The sequence below is a fragment of the Perissodus microlepis genome, chromosome 17, assembly GCF_051167445.1.
Source record: "Perissodus microlepis isolate ML-2025 ecotype Zambia chromosome 17, ASM5116744v1, whole genome shotgun sequence".
In the NCBI taxonomy this organism is placed as follows: domain Eukaryota; kingdom Metazoa; phylum Chordata; class Actinopteri; order Cichliformes; family Cichlidae; genus Perissodus; species Perissodus microlepis.
In genome coordinates, this window is record NC_140477.1 from 23,278,957 (window position 1) to 23,300,742 (window position 21,786).

The following is a 21,786-nucleotide window of genomic DNA, read 5'->3' on the forward strand; positions in this document are numbered from 1 at the left end:
TGGATGTGTATGTGTTTGTAACTATGTTTGGATCAGAGGTCACTGACTCTGATTGGTTCCTCCAGCTGTTCTCTGACCGCCCAAACAGGAGGAGGTGAGGATGAGGGTGGACCTCAGAGTCCCGATCCAGGTTCCCCGATAAAACTGCTGTCATTTGATTAATGAGAGCATGCTCGCCTCCATTCAAAGAGCATGCTCAGTAGCGACTGTTTCAATAAGTCCATTAAGAGTCTCCCCACACCTGAGCTAGCTGACTTCATTCCTGCCAAAATAAAGGGCTTGAATGCAAGAATCACAGCTGTTTTAGACTTTCCAGATGTGGAAGCGAATGGATCAAACACGGCACCAGATGAAAAGGAAGAAAAATCAACACTACCAGAACCTGGACAGATATGACGAACAGGAAACTGAATGTTCATGAACGTCAGTGAGGAAAACTGTACACGTGACAGCAGCCACAACCAATGAGACAAAAGAACTTCTGACATATGACAAGGTGGTAACTCAACCCAAGATTAGAATCCTTGCAGATGGCAGCAACAGTTACTCATAGTCATGTGACATGTTCAGTCATGTGACCTGTGAAACAGGACGTGTTCATTTATGGCTCTGTGTTTGTCTGTGTGCCCACCCCACTCAGAGCCTCCTGTAACACCACATTAATTAAACATTTTCTTCTTCTACACACAAAATTTGGTTTACATTAAAGGAGTCAGGCTGAGAGCTTATTGGCTCTCTGACAGGAAATACTGACTAAAAACAGCGTCTCCGAGGATGTGGATGTTTTACTTCTGTGTGTTTGAAATAAGCTCTGAGAGCAGCAGCAGGTGGAACCAACAGGATCCTGCTGCTTCAAAGTCCTGCAGCATGTTGGCCTACTTATCCTGCTCATTAATGCCGGGTAAGCCTCTAATGCTCTCTCTCACACACACACACACACACACACACACACACACACACACACACACACACACACACACACACACACAGTGACAGGGCGCTCTGTTCTCTGGGGACAAAGCAGAACAACAGATCAAGGCTGAAACACAAAAACATGAATGTGTGATGACATGAGGATGAAATCAGCAGCAAGGTCGACAGACATCGGCCGACTGTAGGCCAGCAGAAGAGAGCGAGGTGAGTCTGTGTGAGGATGAAGAGTTGGTAAGAAGAAAAAGTGAAGTGGCAGGTGAAGGGTTAATACAGGCCAACACGCAGCGATCTGAACCAACGACTGTGAAAACTCTTCAGTCTGTTCGTGTGTGTGTGTGGCTGTGTTGTTTTACTCCTTGTGATTTGTGTCATTTTATTCCTCTGTTCTCTTACACTTTCGATCAGGGATGTTAAACTCTTTCACATCCTGGGCCTCGTACGTGGGGGTGGGTCAGACCGGTGAAACTGGCTTTCCTGTCAGCGTAAAGATGTTTAACTGCACATTTAATCCCTGAGTCATCTGAATATAAGATAAAGAAGTACAACTCCAGTGGCACATTTCAGTTTCTCTACATGACAAAGAAATGTTGCTCCAGGTTTTGATAGCACTGCCCTGTAACAGGAAGTTTTTTTTCATTTACGGAAAATGTTTGTTCTTTCTTTTCTTTTAAGCTGGGACCCCATCATGATAAAAAAAGACATTTCTATAGCAGATTGCAAAAAAACAGGAACTTTTCTGTCACTTTATCTGTTACTTAATTACTGTGGTGTACCATGATTGTGCGTGTGTGAGTGTGCGTGAGTGTGTGCGTCTATGGCGAACATTAAGCACTTTGTTCCATCAAGTTTGATCAAGCTTTTTCAGCCTGTGATGGGACCTTGAATCAAACTGAGGTGTGAGGTTTATGTTTGAGCACACAGGGACTGAAGAGAAGGAAGCTGAGCTCGTGGTTGAGGAGACCGATGCAGGAAACTGTTCACCAGCAGGAAACCTTCGAGGAGGAGGTTTCAATCATAGGCCTTCATCATCAGTCTGTTTTTTTATGAGACTCTACACATCCTCGAGGCTGCAGGAGCATCCCTGATGTAGATGGAGAGAACACAGCAGAGCCTTTCAAAATAAAACCTGGATAAGGTGCAGTGATGATTTTCAGCTGAAAACGTATAAAGTCGTGATGACCTGATAAAGACATATGAGCAGCAGTGTCAGCCTCTGATCCTCCTCTCACTGATCCGAATTTTAAAAAATACCACAGCTTGAGTTTCATCCAGTTTTGACTCCACAGCTGCAGCTGAAGGTCATAAAAAATATGATCATGTGACATTTTAGTGGACCGCGGCAGAGCTCAGGGCTCATATTTTCAGTTTGGTCACGTCTTGTTTGTTCACCGCTCTGAGGTCAGCTCTGTTTGACCACTGCAGAGTTCCACCTCAGGACCTTTTTGTCACGTGTGAACACAGCAGACTACACTGTGACCTCTGAGTTCGTATTTCCAGTTCATAAATAAAATCTGCTCAGATGTTACGTTCACACAGTGATTATGAAACAAGTGAAATGAATCTGAGAACTCACACAAACAGGCTAACAAATCACCTCACCGGAGCTGAGCCAGATGTTTTATATTATAAGGTGATGAACAACAATATTAGAGAGAAGTCCACAGCAGTTAGACGATGGTGTAGAGACTAAGGTCATTTCATCTCAGTCATAACTTCATATATCAAATATATTTCAAGATATATAGACTTTTTTACATATTCCACTGAGCCACACTTGTTGCCTGACAGCAAGAAGATCCTAAGTTCAATTTGACCAACTGGGGCCTTTCTGTGTGGAGTTTGCATGTACTCTGACTTCCTCCCACAGTCCCCCAGGTGTACCCTCAGACAGCTGGGATAGGCTCTAGCCCTCCCTACCTGAGAAACTTGGCTGGTTGTGTTGATTGTTGGTTGGTTGACTTTGTTGATGCTCTTTACCTATACTGCTCACTGACTTTGTGTCACCAGGTGGAGGAGGTCAAAGATGAAGATGTTGAGGTCCTGCAGGCTGCTGCTGTGGCAGGTGGCTCTCAGACTTTCTTATAATGTTGTTATAGGTAAGACAATTTAAAAACTGCTTTTCTCTGATATCAGGCACTTTGCCGTCGTCAGTGCCTTATTGTCCACGGTGGTGCAGCGGTTACTAAGAAGGTTCCCGGTTTGAATCTCAATGTTGGATTAGGGTTTTTTGAGCATGATCTACCTGTGCCTGTGTGGGCTCTGTCGGATATCCTGGCTTCCTTCCAAGTCCTAAGACGTGCTCGTTTGGGTAACTGGCAACTGTAAAATAATGGGAATGTGAGGTAAATACGGTGCAGCATGATTTGGTTAAATGTGGCTAGTAATCTAAGGTTGGTTTAAGGTGATGTGATAAAAAGACCCTGAAGTCCTAATCAGGACTAAAAAAGTAACTCTCTACTTTCAGACACTCCTGAGAAGTTTGTCTTTAAATATGTCTTTAGATAACAACAGAACCGGATCAATAAAATCATAATCAGTTATTGATCGTCCTCACTGCCATGGACACATCAGATATCCTCTGCTTCATCCTCAGCGAGCCTATGTCGGGAGGGCTCCGACATCTTCACCTCAGTCAGAGAGAATAGTCCAACAGGTGAATTCATCTCCAGGATCAACATCACTGCAGGTCCACGAGCTAACACCATCCGCCTGTGTCTGTCCGGACGCAACGCCAACTGGTTCTACTTAGAGGGCCGGACCATCAGACTCAACTCCTCAGTGTTCAGAGTCCTCGACCGAGAGGTACACCTGAACACCTCTCACCTGCAGCAGAAATACATCTTAAAATGTCTCACCTCATGCTGGATCTCTGTCTGACAGGTGGAGGGATCAGTGCTCATCGCAGAGCTAATTTGCTATGAAAATGACATCATACAGGTAGGTCATCTGAGGTCCTGTGCTGAACGGTAAATACATTTGATGACTCAGAGTCGCTCAGGTGAGTCTGCACCTGTTTCAGGGTAACTATAGGATTTTGGTGGAGATTCTGAATGAAAATGACAACAAACCAAACTTCCTGTTGGAGACAATTCAGCCGTTCACCATCAGTGAGGTACAACCAGAAAAATTACCTTCATCTTAACCAGCCAATGAGCATCCATCACATGTACATCGTTTTAACAGGTGCCTCAGGTGTTTCCTCACCTGTGTAAACAGGATTTTTCATTGTGTTGTGTGTAGCTGACAGCAGTGAACTCGGTGGTTTTCACTGTGAAGGCTGTTGATGCAGATGGGGACGTGATCAGCTACATCATCGACCCGTCATCAGTAAGAATAACGCCCACCAATTGCTGCTTGACCATGAGCTGCAGCTCTTTATTATCTCACCTGTCATCTATCTGCCTGCAGCAAGATGCCCAGTTCTTCAGGATCGACTTGCCCAATACTGGAAAGGTAGTTCTGAACAAACCTCTGGACTATGAGACGAGAACTCACCTGCAGCTCATCATGTGGGCCCAGGTAACATTTAGACAGGTGATACATCCAGGTAATCAGGGTGAGGTCAGAGGTTTTATTTTACTGCGAAGTCATCACAGGACATTACACTCTAACCAGCAGGAATGCAAGACTATTCAACAAAAAAACAAACCCTGTGATATCTGATCGTCAAATTATCACAGAAAAGTGAAAATAATGTCACACCTCTACATACCTGACAGGAATCAAACACTGTGGACAAGTTCAACACATCTGCTGTTCTCACCATCAACATCGAGGATGGTGATGACCAGTATCCTCACTTCTTGCCCTGCACACCTGTGTCTCCAGGTGTGCCTGTCTGCATGAATCCCACCTACACAACCAACATCACACAGAAACACCAGGTAAATACCCGAAGAACCAGGTGGATGCAATTATTTACAAACTGGCTTCTGAAAACATTACCAGACCGTAAAATGTCAATAAAAACAGCCCGATGTTTCTGGAGATGTTTTTCAGTATCACAATACTTTTCAAGTCATTTAGATTTTAGCGTCCCAGCATTTAGGGAACAAGTTTTATACCTGTCCACATACCTGCAGGTATTTATTTATTTATTTTTTGTTTCAGGACGTGGGTCTGGACTTTTCTCCTGGCCCAATCACAGCAGAGGATGGAGACAAAGGAATCAATGCTCCTCTCACCTACACCATCCTCTCAGGTCAGACTCACTCACACTCACCATTAGACTCATGTACAAACATGTGTGTACAGGTGTGTTTGCTTCACCCACAGGTGATGATCAGGGCAGGTTCACGATCAACAACACAACAGGTGAGATCAGGTTAACCAGAGCAGCAGATGACCGACGACTGACAACAAACTACATGCTCACAATCATGGTAACGACATACCTTCCTGTTTTCTGCTTCATTCACAACAATTGACCACAGTATGTCTTTTATCCTGTCTTCCTTCTCTCACCCCTACCTGTCACTGCTGATGGCTGCCCCTCCCTGAGCCGGGTTCTGCCGGAGGTTTCTTCCTGTTAAAAGGAAGTTTTTCCTTCCCACTGTTGCCAAACTCATAGCACTTATCTTATGATTGTTGGGTTTTTCTCTCTATGCATTAGTGTAGGGTCTACCTTACAATATAAAGTGCCTTGAGGTGACTGATGTTGTGATTTGGGGCTGTATGAATTGAATTGAATTGAATTGAATTGAATTGAATTGAATTGAATTGAATTGAATTGAATTGAATTGAATTGAAAACTGTGAGACATCTACTTTCCCTCTCACCTGTACAGGTGTGCCAGGTGGATGACAGGTTGAAGTACAGTGTGGCGTCAGTTCTGGTCAGAGTTCTCTATGAGAACGCATTTCCTCCGGCCTTCAACAGAACCACTTACAAAGGTTTCATCATCCAGAGCTCTAGCCCTGCCTCCATCGTCTCCACCTATGGGAACCAGGTGTTGCAGGTCCAGGTGTCAGACCGTGACTTCCCTGATGTAAGAACACATGCTACACTACCTGTGTTACTTCCTACATCATATCAGTGAGTCATCTCTACTGTCAAATCACAGGGCAGGAACCCAAATATCCACTATTTGCTCCATCCTCCATCCGAATTGTATCAAGTCACAAAGGAGGGGGTTCTGATCGCCAAGACAAACCAACTGCGCGCCTTTGACAGACAAATCCTACAGGTGAGTTAGACATAGATCAAACCAACTCACCTGTTAAACACCTGTCACCACTGGTATCACGATTAGCTGCCGCTGCTAGCACCAACTCAATGTCTCATTGAGAGAGTGGATCCATGGTCTTATAGGTGGAATTTTTCCACCTTAAAATAATATCAGAAGTCTGAATAAGCAATAATGAGGGGTAGAGGCTTGATGGGCCTGACCTTCACCTGTAAGATGGGAATCAGGTGATTTTCAGTTTGTCAACTTTAATCCCAGGTTGGTTGGATGTGGTTTGAATTAGCTGAACCTGAAGTTATTTTAAAGGGTGGATCTGTCCCGGATGGTTTCTTTGTGTGTATCAGTGTCTGCAGGAGGTCAGTTTCCTTCACCTCCAATAAAATGATCAGTGTGCTTGGTAGAATAATGTTTAACATCAGGAAATTAGATTAGTTTATATCTCACGATGATACATCGTGTTCTGATTGAAATAAAACAGCTGTGCCTCAAATATGGAGTAAGCAAGAAACTAACAGCCATGTTTGGAACATCAGTGAAAGTGTAGCTGATGGTTAACTGCAGAGATGTAGTTACGCTAATATAAACTCATGAGCACAGAAAGATGGAGGAACATCTGCTATCTGCTAAAGTGATATCAGTAAAGTTTATGTTGAGAGACAAACGGCATCATATGACAGGAAGAAGATGCTGAAAACAGACCAAGGTCAGTCCAGAGGTCTGAGATGATCCTCAGTAACTCTTACTGCTACCTGGTTTAGATTACTCTGAAAAAGTCCTGGACCTCAGCTTCATATCCACACTGATTCTTCTCTGGGACGTTCAATTTTTGGTGTCCAGCACCCAGTGAGCGGACAGGGTGCAGTTGCACCACAAGTTTTTAAAAACTTAAAGACATGCTGCACAGAATAAAAGGCTGAAGAGGCTGAGAATAAATATTTTTATCCAGTGAAACTAGAAACAGAGGCCTGGAGCACATTAACTTGTTAAAACTGGGTTTTAGAACTTTTAGGTCAAATTACAATAACTCTTGAACATTTGGCGGTATCGAAAAATTCCAACAGGTCCAAAAAGCATTAACTCTGTGCTTTTTCAGTGATATTAGAGTCATTATTGTAACCCCAGGCAGGGCGCCACATCCAAATCTTGGCAAATAAAACTGAAAACAACACAGCAAACAGCAAAAATGTCTCCGTGGAGCTGTTGTGACACCATGCTTAGCAGATTACAGCAATGACCCTAATATCAGTGAAAAGCACAGGCTCACTGCTTTCAGGAACCATTGGAATTCTTTCAACTGAGCAAATGGTTTGGGGGTTACGGGAGTTGCAGATGTTTAAAAAAAAAAGGGTGCAAAACCCCTGTCTGATGGCAGTGACAGGTGTGGCTTTAGATGGTTAAAAAGCAGAGCCTCAACCGACGAGGAGACAATAGGAAGACAGCAAAGTAGTTTTTTTTCACTGCAGTACAATTTTTCAGTTTTAGTGTGATTCTACAGAAACAAACTAAGCTGAAGAAAGAAAAGTCCCCCTGTAGTCAAAGAATGCTAAAAATAAATTTATTTGGATTTGTAAGAAAACATCCCTGTGAAATAACAAGGCCTCGGGCTGCAGTGAGACATCTTTCAGGTGGAAGTGATCCAAACACCAGAATCAGCAGGAGGAGAGAATGAAGATCAGGACTAAAAGCTTCACAGTGTGAATCCCCTTCAGCTCTTTGAACACTTTAATGTTGGTCTAGAAAAATCAAACAAACACAACAGTTTTTAATCATTACTTTGGATGATTTTTGGTTTTAACCTTAAGGCTGACCTGTGAACACTGCTCTAATGTCCGCTCTGCAGGTCATCGCCAGAGATGAAGAGTCAGGAGAAGAAGTGTCAGCTTCAGTGGACATCGAAGTCCTGCAGAGAGGCCAAGCAGGTGAGCGTGAAACCTGAGAACATGCGTTAATATGAACATACAAACACACATATTACAAACATGAAGCTGTGACATTACACAAGGTGTTATTTGACACTATTACTGATATTGTTACTCCTGCTCCACCTGCTGCCATTATTCCTTCTAATGAAGACTGTGAAACATTTCTTTCTTTCTAGAAAAAATAAGTAATGTAAGGAAAAAATTGTCCCCACCAGCATCTGCATTGTCAGTTCCTACGCCATCTCGGCCTGTCATTTTAGAAAGCTTTTTACCCGTCTCACTATCAGAGCTGGTAAAAATAGTTAATGCAACGAAAGCATCCTCCTGTTCACTCGACATTTTACCCGCATCGTATTTCAAAAATGTCTTCCACTCTATTGGTCCCTGTGTGCTCACCATAATTAACACCTCACTGGGGTCTGGTAAAGTCCATGCTTATTTTAAAACTGCTGCTATACACCCCCTGTTAAAAAACCCCACGCTGGACCCATCTCTCACTAGCAATTACAGACCAATCTCAAAAATACTGTTAATTGCTAAGATATTAGAGAAGGCTGTGGCTAAGCAGCTTACAGCAGTTTTAGACAAACATAATAATATATTTGACAAATTTCAGTCTGGCTTTCGTAGAGCTCATTCTACTGAAACAGCCCTTCTTAGAGTTTCCAGTGACATTCTGATGCAAAACGATGCAGAAAAGTGTTCTGTACTCCTAATGTTGGACCTCACGTCAGCCTTTGACACCGTTGACTATTACATTTTTCTTGAAAGGCTGAAATACTGGGTTGGTGTATCTGGGTCTGCCTTAGAGTGGTTCTCCTCGTATCTCTATGAACGATACTTTTCTGTGGCGGTCTCTAAGTACAGGTCATCTTCCACGTCCCTGTCCTATGGTGTGCCACAACGTTCTGTGCTGGGGCCCTTATTGTTTTTAATATATCTACTTCCTCTCCGGCATATTTTGAGCCCCTTTGAGGACATTCGCTACCACTGCTATGCAGACGACATCCAGCTATATATTTCTTTTAAACCAGAAGATGTTTCTAAGCTGCAGATTCTAAATGTGTGCTTAGAAACCATCAAAGGCTGGATGGCTGACAACTTCCTCCAACTTAATGAAGAAAAGACCGAAGTCCTTGTATGTGCTCCAGACAGACATGTACCTAACATAATGAATGCTCTTGGTCCACTTTCAACATTTGTGAAATCGTCTATCAGGAACCTAGGGGTAACCTTTGATTCTGCTCTTACCCTGGATGTTCACGTCAAATCTCTGGTTCGGTCCTGCTTCTATCATTTAAGAAGCATTTCTAAATTGAGCCCTTTAGTATCTCATACTGAACTGGAGATTGTTATGCATGCATTCATTTCATCATGATTGAACTACTGTAATTCACTGTTTACATGTCTAAACAAAAACTGCAGTCTACAGATTGTCCAAAATGCTGCAGCAAGGCTTCTGACAAAAACATCTAAGTACTCTCATGTAACACCGTTGCTTATACAGCTGCACTGGCTCCCCGTTGAATTCAGAGTCCATTTTAAGATACTGGTTCTGACATTTAAAGCTCTTCAAGGACAAGCACCAGCCTACATCATTGAACTTTTACAGCCCTATGTCCCTAGTAGGTCCCTGAGGTCTTGTGATCAGGGCCTACTTGTTATTCAGCATACAAGGCTGAAAACCAAGGGAGACAGAGCTTTTGCCACTGTGGCCGCCAGACTGTGGAACTCTCTTCCTCAGAACTTAAGATCTGCGGACTCACTTTTAAAAAACAACTAAAACCACATCTTTTTAGAATTGCATTTTGTTAACTTTTGTCTGTTTTTGTTTTATACCTTGTGAAGCACTTTGTGATCTTTTATCTAGAAATGTGCTATATAAATAAAATTTTACTTACTTACTTACTTACTTACAAGAGGGGACTGAAGGCGAGCGGTCAAAGGTAACCGATCACTAATTCTTTGATGAGTAGGAAGGACATTGATCTGTTTCCTTTATTAGATAAACACACACACATATTCACAGCTCCCATGATGCTTTTACTGAAATAACTTCTGTGTTTCAGTGCCAAGTGGTGCGTTCAAGGAGCAACAGTTGTTTGGAGACGTGGACAGCACGCTGGCAGGAGGAATCGCTGTGCTTATCCTCATCGTGCTCCTCTCTGCGATTCTGTTTCTGCTACTTTGGACCGTCCATAGGAGACGCGTGCAGAACCCTGAGGATCGCCCCGCCATCGCCTTCGGAAAACATCCCAATGTGGTACGAAGTAAAACCTTTAACACCCCTGAGGGGGTGTTTGAATTTCCAGCCGGACAGAGAGCATGAAGGTCTAATGTGATGTAATTCATCATCCACCCATCCACCTTTCATGGAGTTGGTGTTGAAGCCTATGACAGCTGCCTCTTTGACACGTTTTATTAAACCACAGGTTAGAAATCTTTGAATAGTCTTTTATTTGAAATTTCACGAGGAAATAAATGCTGTGTTCATTCTGCTGAACCGCCTGAAACATGAAGCTATGAGTCAGACTGAGATGTTAAACTGTTGTCTAGAGCGTTTCTGCAGCTTCACATATTCAGACTGCTGTTTCTGAGGTTTGTTCAGCTCACAGGTTCAGATGATAAAATCTGTTGTGTCTCAGATATTAAACTGAGTCATGTGTGTCATCTCTCTGCAGAGGTTACTGTGGTTTCACATGGTGAGTTATTCTGAATGTGATGTCGCTTCCTGTGGTTTCAGTACTCGTGTCATGTGGTGAACAGTAGATCCTGAAGACCTCAAACACAGCTTTCATTGATGTCATGATTTTACTATTTAACATCTTGGTTCCTCTTTAGCTCCTGTTTATAGCAGGACTTTATGCGCAGTCTGACTCAGGTGAGAGACTCTGACCTGTGCTGTGTGATTCTCAGGTGAGCAGCCCACCTGTCTTCGTGGACGAGTCGTCACACGGCAGCAGAGCTTTTACTCGTCAGTCTGGCAGTTTTCATGGCAGACAAGGAGTTTACACCAGGAGGCCATCTCTGCTTCCTCCTCCATCATCATCACAGCTCAGCGAGCCTGGAGAGAGCAGGACCAGACCCCCTCTTCCTCCTCCATCATCATCATCATCATCATCATCACACCTGTTTACTGTTGCAGAGAAACATGAAGGTGGAGCTCACACCTGGGAGGCTCTGAGGTTGCCAGTTGAGTCCGCAAGTATTCATGGTGAAGACATACCAGCAGTCAACACTGGGATGCCTCAGAGAGACGAAAACATGAAGACTGATTGATCAGAGGAGACGCCACTGGTGTCCAAACCCTACCAATCAGAAACCAGAAAGAAACGAGTCACATATTCAGCCAATTAGAGAGCAGGAATCCAAACTGTACTTTAGTCATACTCGTGATTCACGGCCTTATTGGGTTTTTTTTGTGTCTTTTTGTGGAGAAAAAAGTTCAAAAATAAAAACAAACTTTTAATGATGTCAGTCTTTTTATTGTTTCCAGAAGATTAATTAATTTTGTTCTGATAATCAGATCTCGACTTTAATAAATCAGGATTTTACAGACACATTTGTAAAATCAACCCAGCCATCTGTCCGTCCATCCAGCCATCATCAATCCAGGTATCCATTTGTCTGTCCATCCATCCTTTACCTTACCCTAACCTGTCACCTGAGGAGTCAGTCTTGTGTTCATGTTTATCAATCAGGACTATTGATCAGTTTCTTCTTTTTTTGGTTGTAAAAAAAAAAAAATCATCATCCCCTACTGCAGCTCTCGAGGTGGAAGCTCAAGCTCTTCACCTTCCTCACTTCTCCCTGGCTCTTCTTCACACTAAAAACAGCTATCATGTTTCCAGTGAGAGATCACGTGACCGGTAGTCCTTGTGACATCATCGTGTTGCAGAAAAAAGCATATTAAACACATGAAGAAAAATTTATAAAACGGATCAGTATTGATTACCTGCACTGATAATGTCTGATAATAAAACACATTTTATTTAATATTTTTCATTGGTATCTGTCATATTTCTGTTGTGCTCTTTATTGTTTTATTTCTGATTAATTCTTTCTGAATGGATATTGATTGTTTGTGATAAACAGGTCAACAAAAACTAAACGCTTGTTTTAAGTTTCCGGAAGGAGGAAGGGAGGATCCTGGAGACTACCAAAGAAAACAAAGTCCGTAAAGTTACCTGAAGAGAGGCGTAACTCGCCGGATGCCGCCTGACACACCTTCACAATAAAAGATTCAGCGTTTAGAACTGTCAGGATGTGTGTTTGTTGCGGTGTGGTTATGCCCGGGTTCCTCTCAAACAGATGCATGGTTAGGGTTCCTCGAGGATGGCTATTTAAGTAACTGTGCATCAGTTTGACTATCTGTTTTTTAAATAACTTCTGCGGAAGCTTTTATTTTGTCGAGAGCTGATCTGCCACCGGAAGCAGTTTTCCTTCAAGTTAACTTGACGTCATGTGATCGGACTGAGGACGAGTTTGTCTCGGGACTTTTCTCCGGCCCTTCAGCGCTCCGCCGCCCTCTGTTTGTTTGTTTTTGTTTCTTTGTTTGTTTGTTTGCTGACGTCACGCCGCAGAGGAGGAACACAGCGCGCAGACTCTGAACCAGGACCGGACCCGGCCAGGTGAGTCCATCCGCCCAGCGCGCACACGCAGTCAGGTATCAGTGCCCGTGAACCCGCGCGGAGTGAAACAGTTCGATCAAAAACCAATTCCTCGATAATTATTACAGTTATCAATTCAAAGCTCCGAAGTGTCAGAAGCGGCTCGTGCTCAGGGACCGTTTCCGCGGTCTGAGCGAATCCTCTCCCGCTCCCAGTCCTCCCAGCATGAGCGTCCAGCCCCGGCGTGTCCGCCTGAAGCCCTGGCTGCTGGCGCAGGTGAACAGCGGCAGGTACCCCGGTCTGCAGTGGCTCAGCGCGGACCACCGCCTCTTCCAGATCCCCTGGAAACACGCCACGCGCCACACGCCCGTGTCAGACGAGGAGAACACCATCTTCAAGGTCAGGTTAACCCTTCACACCTGACCTCTAACCTCTGATATAGCATCTGCTGTGATCATGTTTCAAGTTTCAAAAAACTTTTTTACAGAAAATAGTAACGCACACTCGTTTTCATATCTTGGTGAGGACCTCGTCTCATTTCATAATGCTTTCCCTAACCCCAACCATCAAAAATGAATGCTGAATCCTAACCCACAGCCTACTCCTTAGTATAAGCTAATTGTAACCCTGTCACTAATACCACATGGTGACACATTTTGTCCTCATAGGTAATTGTTAGTTCCTACAAGTATAGTAGCATACCATTTTTTCTGTCCTCACAAGATGTCTAAACATGTACACAAATACAAACACACGCAGACGGACAGATGCACACATGTGCACAAACACACACAAAAACAGATACAAGGACACACACATACACGGACACACACACAGACAAACCAAAGTAAAAACTACAAGCGGGTTCTTGAGCGACACATGTGAAGAGGAAGTAGGCGTTTGACTTCCTCCTTCCAGCGGAGTTTCGTTTTGAACAACTTCAGTTTGAACACAGGTGATGATGTCACTTCCTCCTTCTCTGCTGACTGCTTCCTCTTTTGTGTGTCAGTCTGAGTGTTTATTGACTTTGAGTAGCGTTGCCTATGATAAACACTGGAAACAAAGGGAAACTGCTGGCACGGCAAAACATCTCTCAGCTTGAGCACAGGTGAGTCCTATCTGTCAGATGTGAGTTATGCCCTGGTCTGTGTGTCCTAGGCATGGGCTCTGGAGACGGGGAAGTACCAGGAGGGAGTAGATGAACCCGACCCTGCCAAGTGGAAGGCAAATCTGCGCTGTGCTCTGAACAAAAGCCGCGAGTTTCAGCTGAAGTATGATGGCACCAAAGAGACGCCGGTCCAGCCGTACAAGATCTACGAAGTGTGCGAGCACCCCGGGAGCACAGGTGAGCTTCACCTGCACGACTGTAACCTTCTGATGTGCGATGATGACAGGAAGTGATGATCCCCGTTTTGTGTTTCAGACGGCGCTGAGGACGATGACGAGGAGGTGAGAACGATCACATGATGTAAACAGTCTGACATGTTTTCACGTGACTGACCGAAACACTTTGATCCTTTCAGATGCCGAACCTGATGGACCTCTCCATCAGTAAGTACACCTTCGACTCAGTGTCACCATGGAAACACTGTGGCTGTTGATGTAATGTGATGATGCCATGTCTCCTTAGACCCCAGGCTGAGTGACTCCGCCCCCTTTGCCTCCTTCCCGGCTCCCTCAGAGATGAACCAGTTCAGCCTACCCCCTAACGGGACATTTGGACCGCCGCATATCCCAGTGCCTCTGCTTCCTGACATCACCATGACCTCTGACCTCCAGGGTCAGGCACACTTCCTCCATAATGGACTTCAGGATCTGAATGCTGCCGCTGCGCAACCAGAGCCGGACCTAATGGAGGCCAGCGGCATGGTGGGCGTCGAGAACCAGGCAGAGCCTCAGAACCACCAGCCCTGCAAGTACGACCTGCTGAGCAGCGTCCCACGTGAGTCCTGACCTCTAACGCAGTTTCCTGTCACAGATTCAGGGCTAAAACGCTACCACACGTGGCGCTGCTCAGACAGTTTACCATCAAACCAACTCTGATGTCACACTTTAACAATACAGCACCACAAAGCAGAGCTCAGGGTTACCTTCACAGACCCATGAGGTTCACCTGTGCATTCACAGGTGAACATTAGGGCTGTGCTTTATGATCAAAATCTCATACCCTAATGTTATTTCTTGTCCCGATAATGATTTGTTTTGGTGGCTTTACTGTGGTGACTGTTGCTAATCGTCATCTAAGGCAATGAAACAACATTGCAGTAAACATTGTGTTTTGTGACAGCACGAAATAAACGAGTATAACATGATCATCCCATGTATTTGGTCATATCGCATAGCCCTATTGAACGTTAACAGGTGAGCACTGCAAACTGAAGGTGAATATCACGGCAAATCCTGTGACGGTTTATCTGCACGTCACCTGCCTGCAGAGAAGCAGGTGAGGGCGTGGCAGGGTCTGTGACACCCTTCAGTGTAACCATTAGTGCAGCGTCCTGTTTGCGTGTCAGGAGCGGTGCCCCCAAATAATCTCATTAATTTTGTTACGATAATAACACATACATAAAAGTCCCCCCTCTACTGGCACAGTAATGGTCCTGTATCTCGTGTTGCTATAGTAACAGATCTGGACCTGAAGTTCCAGTACCGGGGCCGTACAATGGGCTCTCTGATCGTCAGTAACCCTCAGGGCTGCCGGCTGTACTACGGACACCTGGAACCGACCCCAGAGCAGGTGGACCTGTTCGGACCTGTCAACCTCCAGCAGGTGCTGTTCCCGGGAACATCAGAGATGCAGAACGAGAAACAGCGATTTTACACCGAGGCCTTGCTGGACGTGATGGACCGCGGCTTGATCCTGGAGATCTGTGAGCAGGACATCTACGCTGTCCGCCTTTGCCAGTGTAAGGTGTTCTGGTCTGGACCGGGCATGCCAGAACACGGCCCGTCCAACCCCATGGAGAGAGAGAAGAAGATCAAGGTCTTCAGCCTCAATGACTTCCTGCAAGGTGAGTTTGGTGTGCGGGTTTGTTGACATGCTGCCTGATATGTTCTAACCGACATGCTTCTGTCCGCAGGGCTGATCCTGTTCCAGAAAGGTGAAGCCCCGAACCCGCCGCCCTTCGAGATCTACTTCTGCTTCGGGGAGGACTGGCCTGACAATAAGCCCAAAGAGAAGAAGCTTATCATGGTGCAGGTGAGGGGGCAGAGCTTAAACTGAGTGGCAGTGCTGACGGTTTTATAACAAGTGCAAAAAAATGAAGAAGCCTTTGGCCCGAACACGTCAGAACCAGAATCTTTATGAGCTCCACCCCTCCACCTCCAGTTAACCTTCACTACATCACTTACCTCCTCCTGAGCAGCCTCAGTACTTCCTATTGGCTGATGTTGCTGTGAAGAACCTGTCTGTCTCCAAACTCCTTACTAAACAACATGACCCGAGTCAGAGCTCAGTCCTGCAGATGCCAGGAAATAGTCAGTGTCAGCTCCCATTGGAAATGAAAAGGCAAGGCAAGTTTATTTAGCACAATTCAACAGCAAGGTGATTCAAAGTGCTTTACAGAGACATTAAAAAACAAAAACAAATAAAAAGCATGATTTAAAATAGAAAAAAAGAAAGAAATAGTAGATAAAACCAGTAGTTAAAATGTAAGTTTTGAAATTTAAGCTTAAAAGTAAAACAGTGCGGATTTGGCGCTTTATTCAAATGCTGCTGAGAATAGGTGAGTCTTCACCCTGGATTTAAATAAACTGAGTGTTTCAGCTGATCGGAGGCTTTCTGGGAGTTTGTTCCAGATATATGGAGCATAAAAGCTGAATGCAGCTTCTCCGTGTTTGGTTCTGACTCTGGGAACTGATAAAAAAACGGATCCAGATGACCTGAGGGATCTGGAAGGTTCATACTGGGTCAGGAGGTCACTGATGTATTTTGGTTCTAAACCATTCAGAGCTTTATAGACCAGCATCAGAACTTTAAAGTCTATCCTCTGACGGACAGGCAGCCAGTGTAAAGACCTCAGAGCTGGACTGATGTGGTCCACTTTTTTGGTCTTAGTGAGGACTCGAGCAGCAGAGTTCTGAATGAGCTGTAGTTGTCTGACTGATTTTTTAGGTAGACCTGTAAAGATGCTGTTACAGTAATCAAGCCTGCTAAAGATGAATGCAGGGACTAGTTTTTCCAGGTCCTGTTGCGACATCAGATCTTTTATCCTTGAAATATTCTTGAGGTGATAGTAAGCTGATTTTGTTATTGTCTTAATGTGTTTTTCTAAGTTTAGGTTTGCATCCATCACTACACCCAAATTTCTCTCCTGGTTTGTGGTTTTTAGGTGTATAGATTGAAGTTCTCTGGTGACCTGTAATCGTTTTTCTTTGGCACCAAAGACTATTACTTCAGTTTTGTTTTTGTTTAGCTGGAGAAAATTGTGGCACAACCAGTCATTAATTTCCTCAATGCATTTACCAAGAGCCTGTACAGGGCCTCGGTCTCCTGGTGACATTGTGATATATATTTGTGTGTCATCTGCATAGCTGTGATAGTTTATTTTGTTGTTCTTTATAATCTGTGCCAGTGGGAGCATGCAAATGTTAAACAGAAGAGGTCCCAAGATGGAACCTTGGGGAACTCCACATGTGATACTTGTCTGCTCAGATGTGAAGTTACCTATTGATACAAAGTATTTCCTGTTTTCTAAGTATGTTTTGAACCAGTTTAGTACAGTTCCTGAAAGACCTGCCCAGTTCTCCAGTCGTTTGAGTAATATGTTGTGGTCAACTGTATCAAATGCTGCACTGAGATCCAGTAAAACTAAGACTGACATTTTTCCACTGTCTGTATTCAGATATATGTCATTAAACACTTTGGTCAGAGCGGTTTCAGTGCTGTGGTTCTGTCTAAAACCTGACTGGAAGGCATCATAGCAGTTATTCTGTTTTAAGAAGTAATTGAGCTGTTGAGAAACTGCTTTTTCAATGATCTTACTTAAAAATGGGAGATCTGAGATCGGCCTGTAGTTGTTCATTTGTGTCTTGTCAAGATTGTCCTTTTTCAGTATAGGTTTAATTACAGCAGATTTTAGTGGTTCTGGAAACACACCTGACATTAAAGAACAGTTGACGATCTGTAACAGGTCTGACTCCAAAGTCTTTGAGACCTTTTTGAAAAAACCTGTTGGCAGGACATCTAAACAGCAAGAGGAGGAGTTCAGTTGACCTAAGATGTCCTCCAGGTCTTTGCTGTTAATAGGGTGAAACTGTTTGATGGTGTTTAAACAGTTTTTCAGTGGACACAGTACATATCCTGAATCTGCTGTTGATGTACCAATTGCTTGTCTAATCTTTTGGATTTTGTCTGTGAAGAATTTGGCGAAGTCATTGCAGGCCATGGTTGAGTGAAGTTCAGCTGCCACTGACACAGGAGGGTTTGTTAGCCTGTCAACTGTAGAAAATAAGACCCGAGCATTATGACTGTTTTTGGTGATGATGTCAGAGAAGTAGGACCTCCTTGCACTCCTCAGTTGTAAATTATAATTGTGAAGTTTCTCTTTATAGATGTTATAATGAACCTGGAAGTTTGTTTTTCTCCATCTGCACTCAGCTTTCCTACACTCTCTTTTTTCATTTTTCACCAGTGTGGAGTTTCTCCATGGAGACTTCTTCCTTCCAGAGATAACCTTCACCTTAATGGCAGCAATAGTGTCCATTACATTTAACATTTTAGCATTGAAGCTATTGACGAGCTCATTGACTGAACCTCTGGACAGGTCAGGTCAGGTGTTAAGGGGAAGAGCTGGTTAAAGATCTCACTACTGTTTTCAGTTATACACCGTTTTGTGATCACTGCTGTTGACATATTTATGTGGGCTGAAATTTTACTTTCAAAGAAAACACAGTAATGATCAGATAGGCCCACATCAGACACAGTAACCTTTAAAATGCTCAGGCCCATGGAGATCAGTAGGTCAAGAGTGTGTCTTCTATTATGTGTGGTCTCTGTTGGGTCAGTTTTAGCTCTGTTGATATATGTGATGCTAGCATGAAGCTGTCAGGTCACTTTGTGGCAGCGTTTCCTTTTAAGGGAACAGGTTTGTGCTAATATTTGTCATCTTTGTTGTTTGAAACATACTTCACGAAGTTTGTACTGCAGTAAAACTCAGACGTTTCCATGACAAATTTACTCTGATTACACAAACATGCAGGAGCAGCTCATAAGTAACTGGACATGATTTCCCTGAACTTATTGCATATTAGTACATTACAGCAGAGGTGGTAAAAGTACATTCTGTACTTAAGTTGAAGTGCAGATACTTAAAAATACTGCAGTAAACGTTGAAGAACTGATTCAATGTCTTTACTCAAGTAAAAGTGAAAAAGTACACGCTGTGACGTGTACTCAGTAGGTTAGGATTAGGACATCTCTATCAGCTATTATTATGCAAAGGTAAAATGACCCTGTGTTATATTAATACAATAATAACATAGTATTAGTAAATGAGAATAAAAACGCTATTCAAATCTGAAATTTATTTCTCATGAATGCACTCATCTTGAATCTGTGATGTAAACAAAGAATTTAAAAAAGGTATTTTATGTTGCCTACATGGTAGAGGCTGAGTTTGCCTCCACACCTGAACAGGAAAACGTGTTACAGGTAAAGGGGGCTCAGCGTGGGGCGAGTCCCAGCTCACAGTGCAGGCTGTGATCAGCTGACCTGAACAGTTGTATCCGTTAGTACAAAGGTGGAATTCAGTGTTGATCTCAGCGCCATCAGCTTAACTTCATATTAATCTCTGCTGCGCTTTATGTAATCTACATTACATCAGCACGCTCACCTGTTTATCTGCACTTCATTCAATGTTTGAATAACACAGTTAATTTACTTGATTTGTTATGCAACACATTTCACAATATGAAAACTCATCATACACAGATGTGATTAAAATGATGACATCACATGTAATCATTAAATCTCCCTGAGCAGGCCTCACCTTTAAATATACCCTTTGTTCTTCCTCTTCTGTCTTTTTCCTCCACCTCTGACTGAAGTTACCTCTTATTCTTTTCTCTCCCTGAGAAGTCCAGCAGCTAGGTTGTTAGCAAGGAAACTCACTAACAATCTTGCATTTGAAATTAGCTGCCACTTAAAAAGCGTCACTGCCTTCATGCTTCCCCACACTTGCACCGGCCCACAGACACCACAGATACCTGGAAATTTCTTTCTGTTTCTGTGCACTTTGTTAAAGAGGTAACAGATACATAAATGCAGATGTGAACATAGATGTGAGGTCGGAGGTCAAATATGACATGATAGTCTTGCTTTCTACATGCTGTTGACACATGGCGCACATGTAAGAATCCACTTTTTTCTGCCCAAAGCACAAACCGGATTCTTTAGTAAAATGTTGAATATCTGTTCTGTAGCCTCTCCTGGTCACCTGTCTGTGGGTGTGCGACTAAACACATGTATGAATAATTCCCTCGAAGCGTGTAGTTTTCCCTCCACACCTTTCTCTCTGTGCACTTCCTGTTTTTAACCCAGTGTTAGGAATAAAGTTTCACTGTGTGGGATGCAGACACACAAGCCAGGTCACCTTTCAACCTCCTGACTGCCTCATGTTCATGGAGCTCCAGACACCTGTGGATGTCTCACAGTGGTTTTTTTTTTTTTGTCCTCAGGTGATTCCTGTGGTGGCCCGGATCCTGACAGAGATGTTCTCCGGAGAGCTGAGCTGGTCCACGGACAGCATCCGGCTGCAGATCTCAAACCCCGATGTGAAGGATCAGACGGTGGCACAGTTCAAAGAGTTGCAGAGGCTCCTGCAGAGCCAAAACATCCAAGGACCCTGGAACCCCACCGGCCCCTGAACCAGGGGCCCTGGACCCGACACAGACACTGCTTACTGCACCCTCCCCCAAACAGCAGGAAACCCTGACTGGAGGGAAGGTGCAGCTGTACAGAAACTGAACATTTGAGACAAACGGGTAGACGTCTGCAGGTGTATTTCCTGTTCTGTTGTCATGCTGACACCTTTCTGGGAGGTTTCTATGTTCAAATTTCAATAAAGGCCGTTGCAGTATTCTCACACCAGGTGTGTTTTTGTTTTTAGACCAGGTAATAGGTCTAGCAGGCCTGAGAGGGTCAGACTCTACTTCAGTGTTTACCTGTTCAGGTAAAACCTGAAGCATCAATTTAAATGCACTAAATGAGTGAGCCAGTGTTTTGATGCCTGACTGAACCTGCAGGTGTCTGCTTTTGGGCTGTGAGTAAATAAGAATTTAATAATCAGTAGTTTCAGTCTTGGAAAAATATGCCATACACCTGAACCTTCCTGCTCACCTGACCTGCAGCTCCAGAATCAGTATGACCTGTGTCTGTTTACATCAGAAATAATCAAATGTTTTTTGTATTTTGAATAAAGACGATGGTTTGAATGAGCTCTGATCTCTTTACCTTACGCACCTCACCAAATGATGGAAAACATCAAGGAAAGGAGATAAGGACTTGGGAAAAGAGATGCTCGGCAATGCAGAGGATCTGACAGATTGGTGAACGTCACACTTGATTTACTGACGTGTCTGAATTACAAGCTCCTCGCCTCCCCAGCGTTCATGGCTCTGCGTTCAAGCTGGGGATAAATGAAGGACTGGGGCTCCTTTCCTCGGGGCTTAGAGACTTCAGCTCCTGACAGTCAGTTTGAGAATTTCCTGCAAGAAGCCACTCAGACGCTCCCCTGAGGGCTGAGGACAGGAAGAGCACTTCAGTGAGCTCCAGTATGTGGTCCTGAGCAGGTTCAGGTCTGACTCACGGATTTGTTCCTGCGTGACGGTTTAACCGCGCTTACATCACACCTGTGACGCATTTAAACTGAGCCTTCTGCAGACGAACAGCTCCACATACAGAGAAACTTTTTCCATCTTCTCTGTGCTGTAGCATGAGACCTGGAACGATGCAAACCACCAGCTCACTCACGCCCTCCGATGCCCAATAAAGCTGCTGCACTGCCTTCACGGGTCTGTGACCGACCTTGGAGCGTCTGTGATGGAGGAGCAAAAAGATTTGCTCTGTTTGACTTTGAAGATTTCTGTGATGAAGGTTTCTATTATTTTAGAAAGCCTCCGCACCCTTCTGAGCCAA

At 44.0% G+C, this 21,786-nt stretch overlaps 2 protein-coding genes and 1 long non-coding RNA gene across 5 annotated transcripts; 2 read left to right on the forward strand and 1 right to left on the reverse strand.

Annotated features, from left to right (window-relative positions):
• Positions 1–662: 662 nt before the first annotated feature.
• On the forward strand, positions 663–11,512 carry cdhr5-rs (cadherin-related family member 5, related sequence). 3 transcript variants are annotated; one of them, XM_084909616.1, is made up of 15 exons: positions 663–901; positions 2,941–3,029; positions 3,527–3,735; positions 3,814–3,870; positions 3,953–4,045; positions 4,174–4,260; positions 4,342–4,452; positions 4,653–4,817; positions 5,044–5,134; positions 5,209–5,315; positions 5,720–5,920; positions 5,996–6,118; positions 7,959–8,037; positions 10,110–10,303; positions 10,957–11,512. In XM_084909616.1, the coding sequence occupies exons 2-15, from the start codon at positions 2,957–2,959 to the stop codon at positions 11,317–11,319; spliced, it is 1,953 nt and encodes a 650-aa protein (XP_084765742.1). In that variant the 5' UTR covers positions 663–901; positions 2,941–2,956; the 3' UTR covers positions 11,320–11,512. The 3 variants fall into 3 exon arrangements, 2 of the variants coding, with proteins under 2 accessions (XP_084765742.1, XP_084765741.1); XR_014797312.1 differs by lacking the exon at positions 663–901 and adding an exon at positions 968–1,137 and having other exon boundaries at positions 10,110–10,472; positions 10,957–11,055; XM_084909615.1 differs by lacking the exon at positions 663–901 and adding an exon at positions 968–1,137.
• On the reverse strand, positions 7,660–8,014 carry LOC146369653 (uncharacterized). The gene is made up of 2 exons (XR_014797313.1): positions 7,927–8,014; positions 7,660–7,851 (listed from the first exon to the last, which is right to left on the reverse strand). It is a non-coding gene; the product is annotated as an uncharacterized LOC146369653 (long non-coding RNA).
• A 982-nt stretch (positions 11,513–12,494) lies between the features above and the next one.
• On the forward strand, positions 12,495–20,736 carry irf5 (interferon regulatory factor 5). Its single transcript, XM_084909617.1, has 8 exons — positions 12,495–13,049; positions 13,809–13,995; positions 14,074–14,099; positions 14,174–14,201; positions 14,281–14,592; positions 15,272–15,661; positions 15,731–15,849; positions 20,328–20,736. Exons 1-8 carry the CDS (start codon positions 12,876–12,878, stop codon positions 20,514–20,516), a joined length of 1,425 nt encoding a protein of 474 aa, XP_084765743.1. The 5' UTR covers positions 12,495–12,875; the 3' UTR covers positions 20,517–20,736.
• The last annotated feature ends 1,050 nt before the right edge of the window (positions 20,737–21,786 follow it).

Bases quoted from the DNA above. Each gene is read 5' to 3' on its own strand.
- cdhr5-rs (XM_084909616.1), top strand. From the start codon at position 2,957: ATGAAGATGTTGAGGTCCTGCAGGCTGCTGCTGTGGCAGGTGGCTCTC. The intron at 4,261-4,341 runs GTAAGAATAACG...ATCTGCCTGCAG, and splicing joins ACATCATCGACCCGTCATCA to CAAGATGCCCAGTTCTTCAG. The intron at 10,304-10,956 runs GTACGAAGTAAA...TGTGATTCTCAG, and splicing joins TCGGAAAACATCCCAATGTG to GTGAGCAGCCCACCTGTCTT.
- irf5 (XM_084909617.1), top strand. From the start codon at position 12,876: ATGAGCGTCCAGCCCCGGCGTGTCCGCCTGAAGCCCTGGCTGCTGGCG. The intron at 13,996-14,073 runs GTGAGCTTCACC...TTTGTGTTTCAG, and splicing joins CGAGCACCCCGGGAGCACAG to ACGGCGCTGAGGACGATGAC. The intron at 15,662-15,730 runs GTGAGTTTGGTG...TTCTGTCCGCAG, and splicing joins CCTCAATGACTTCCTGCAAG to GGCTGATCCTGTTCCAGAAA.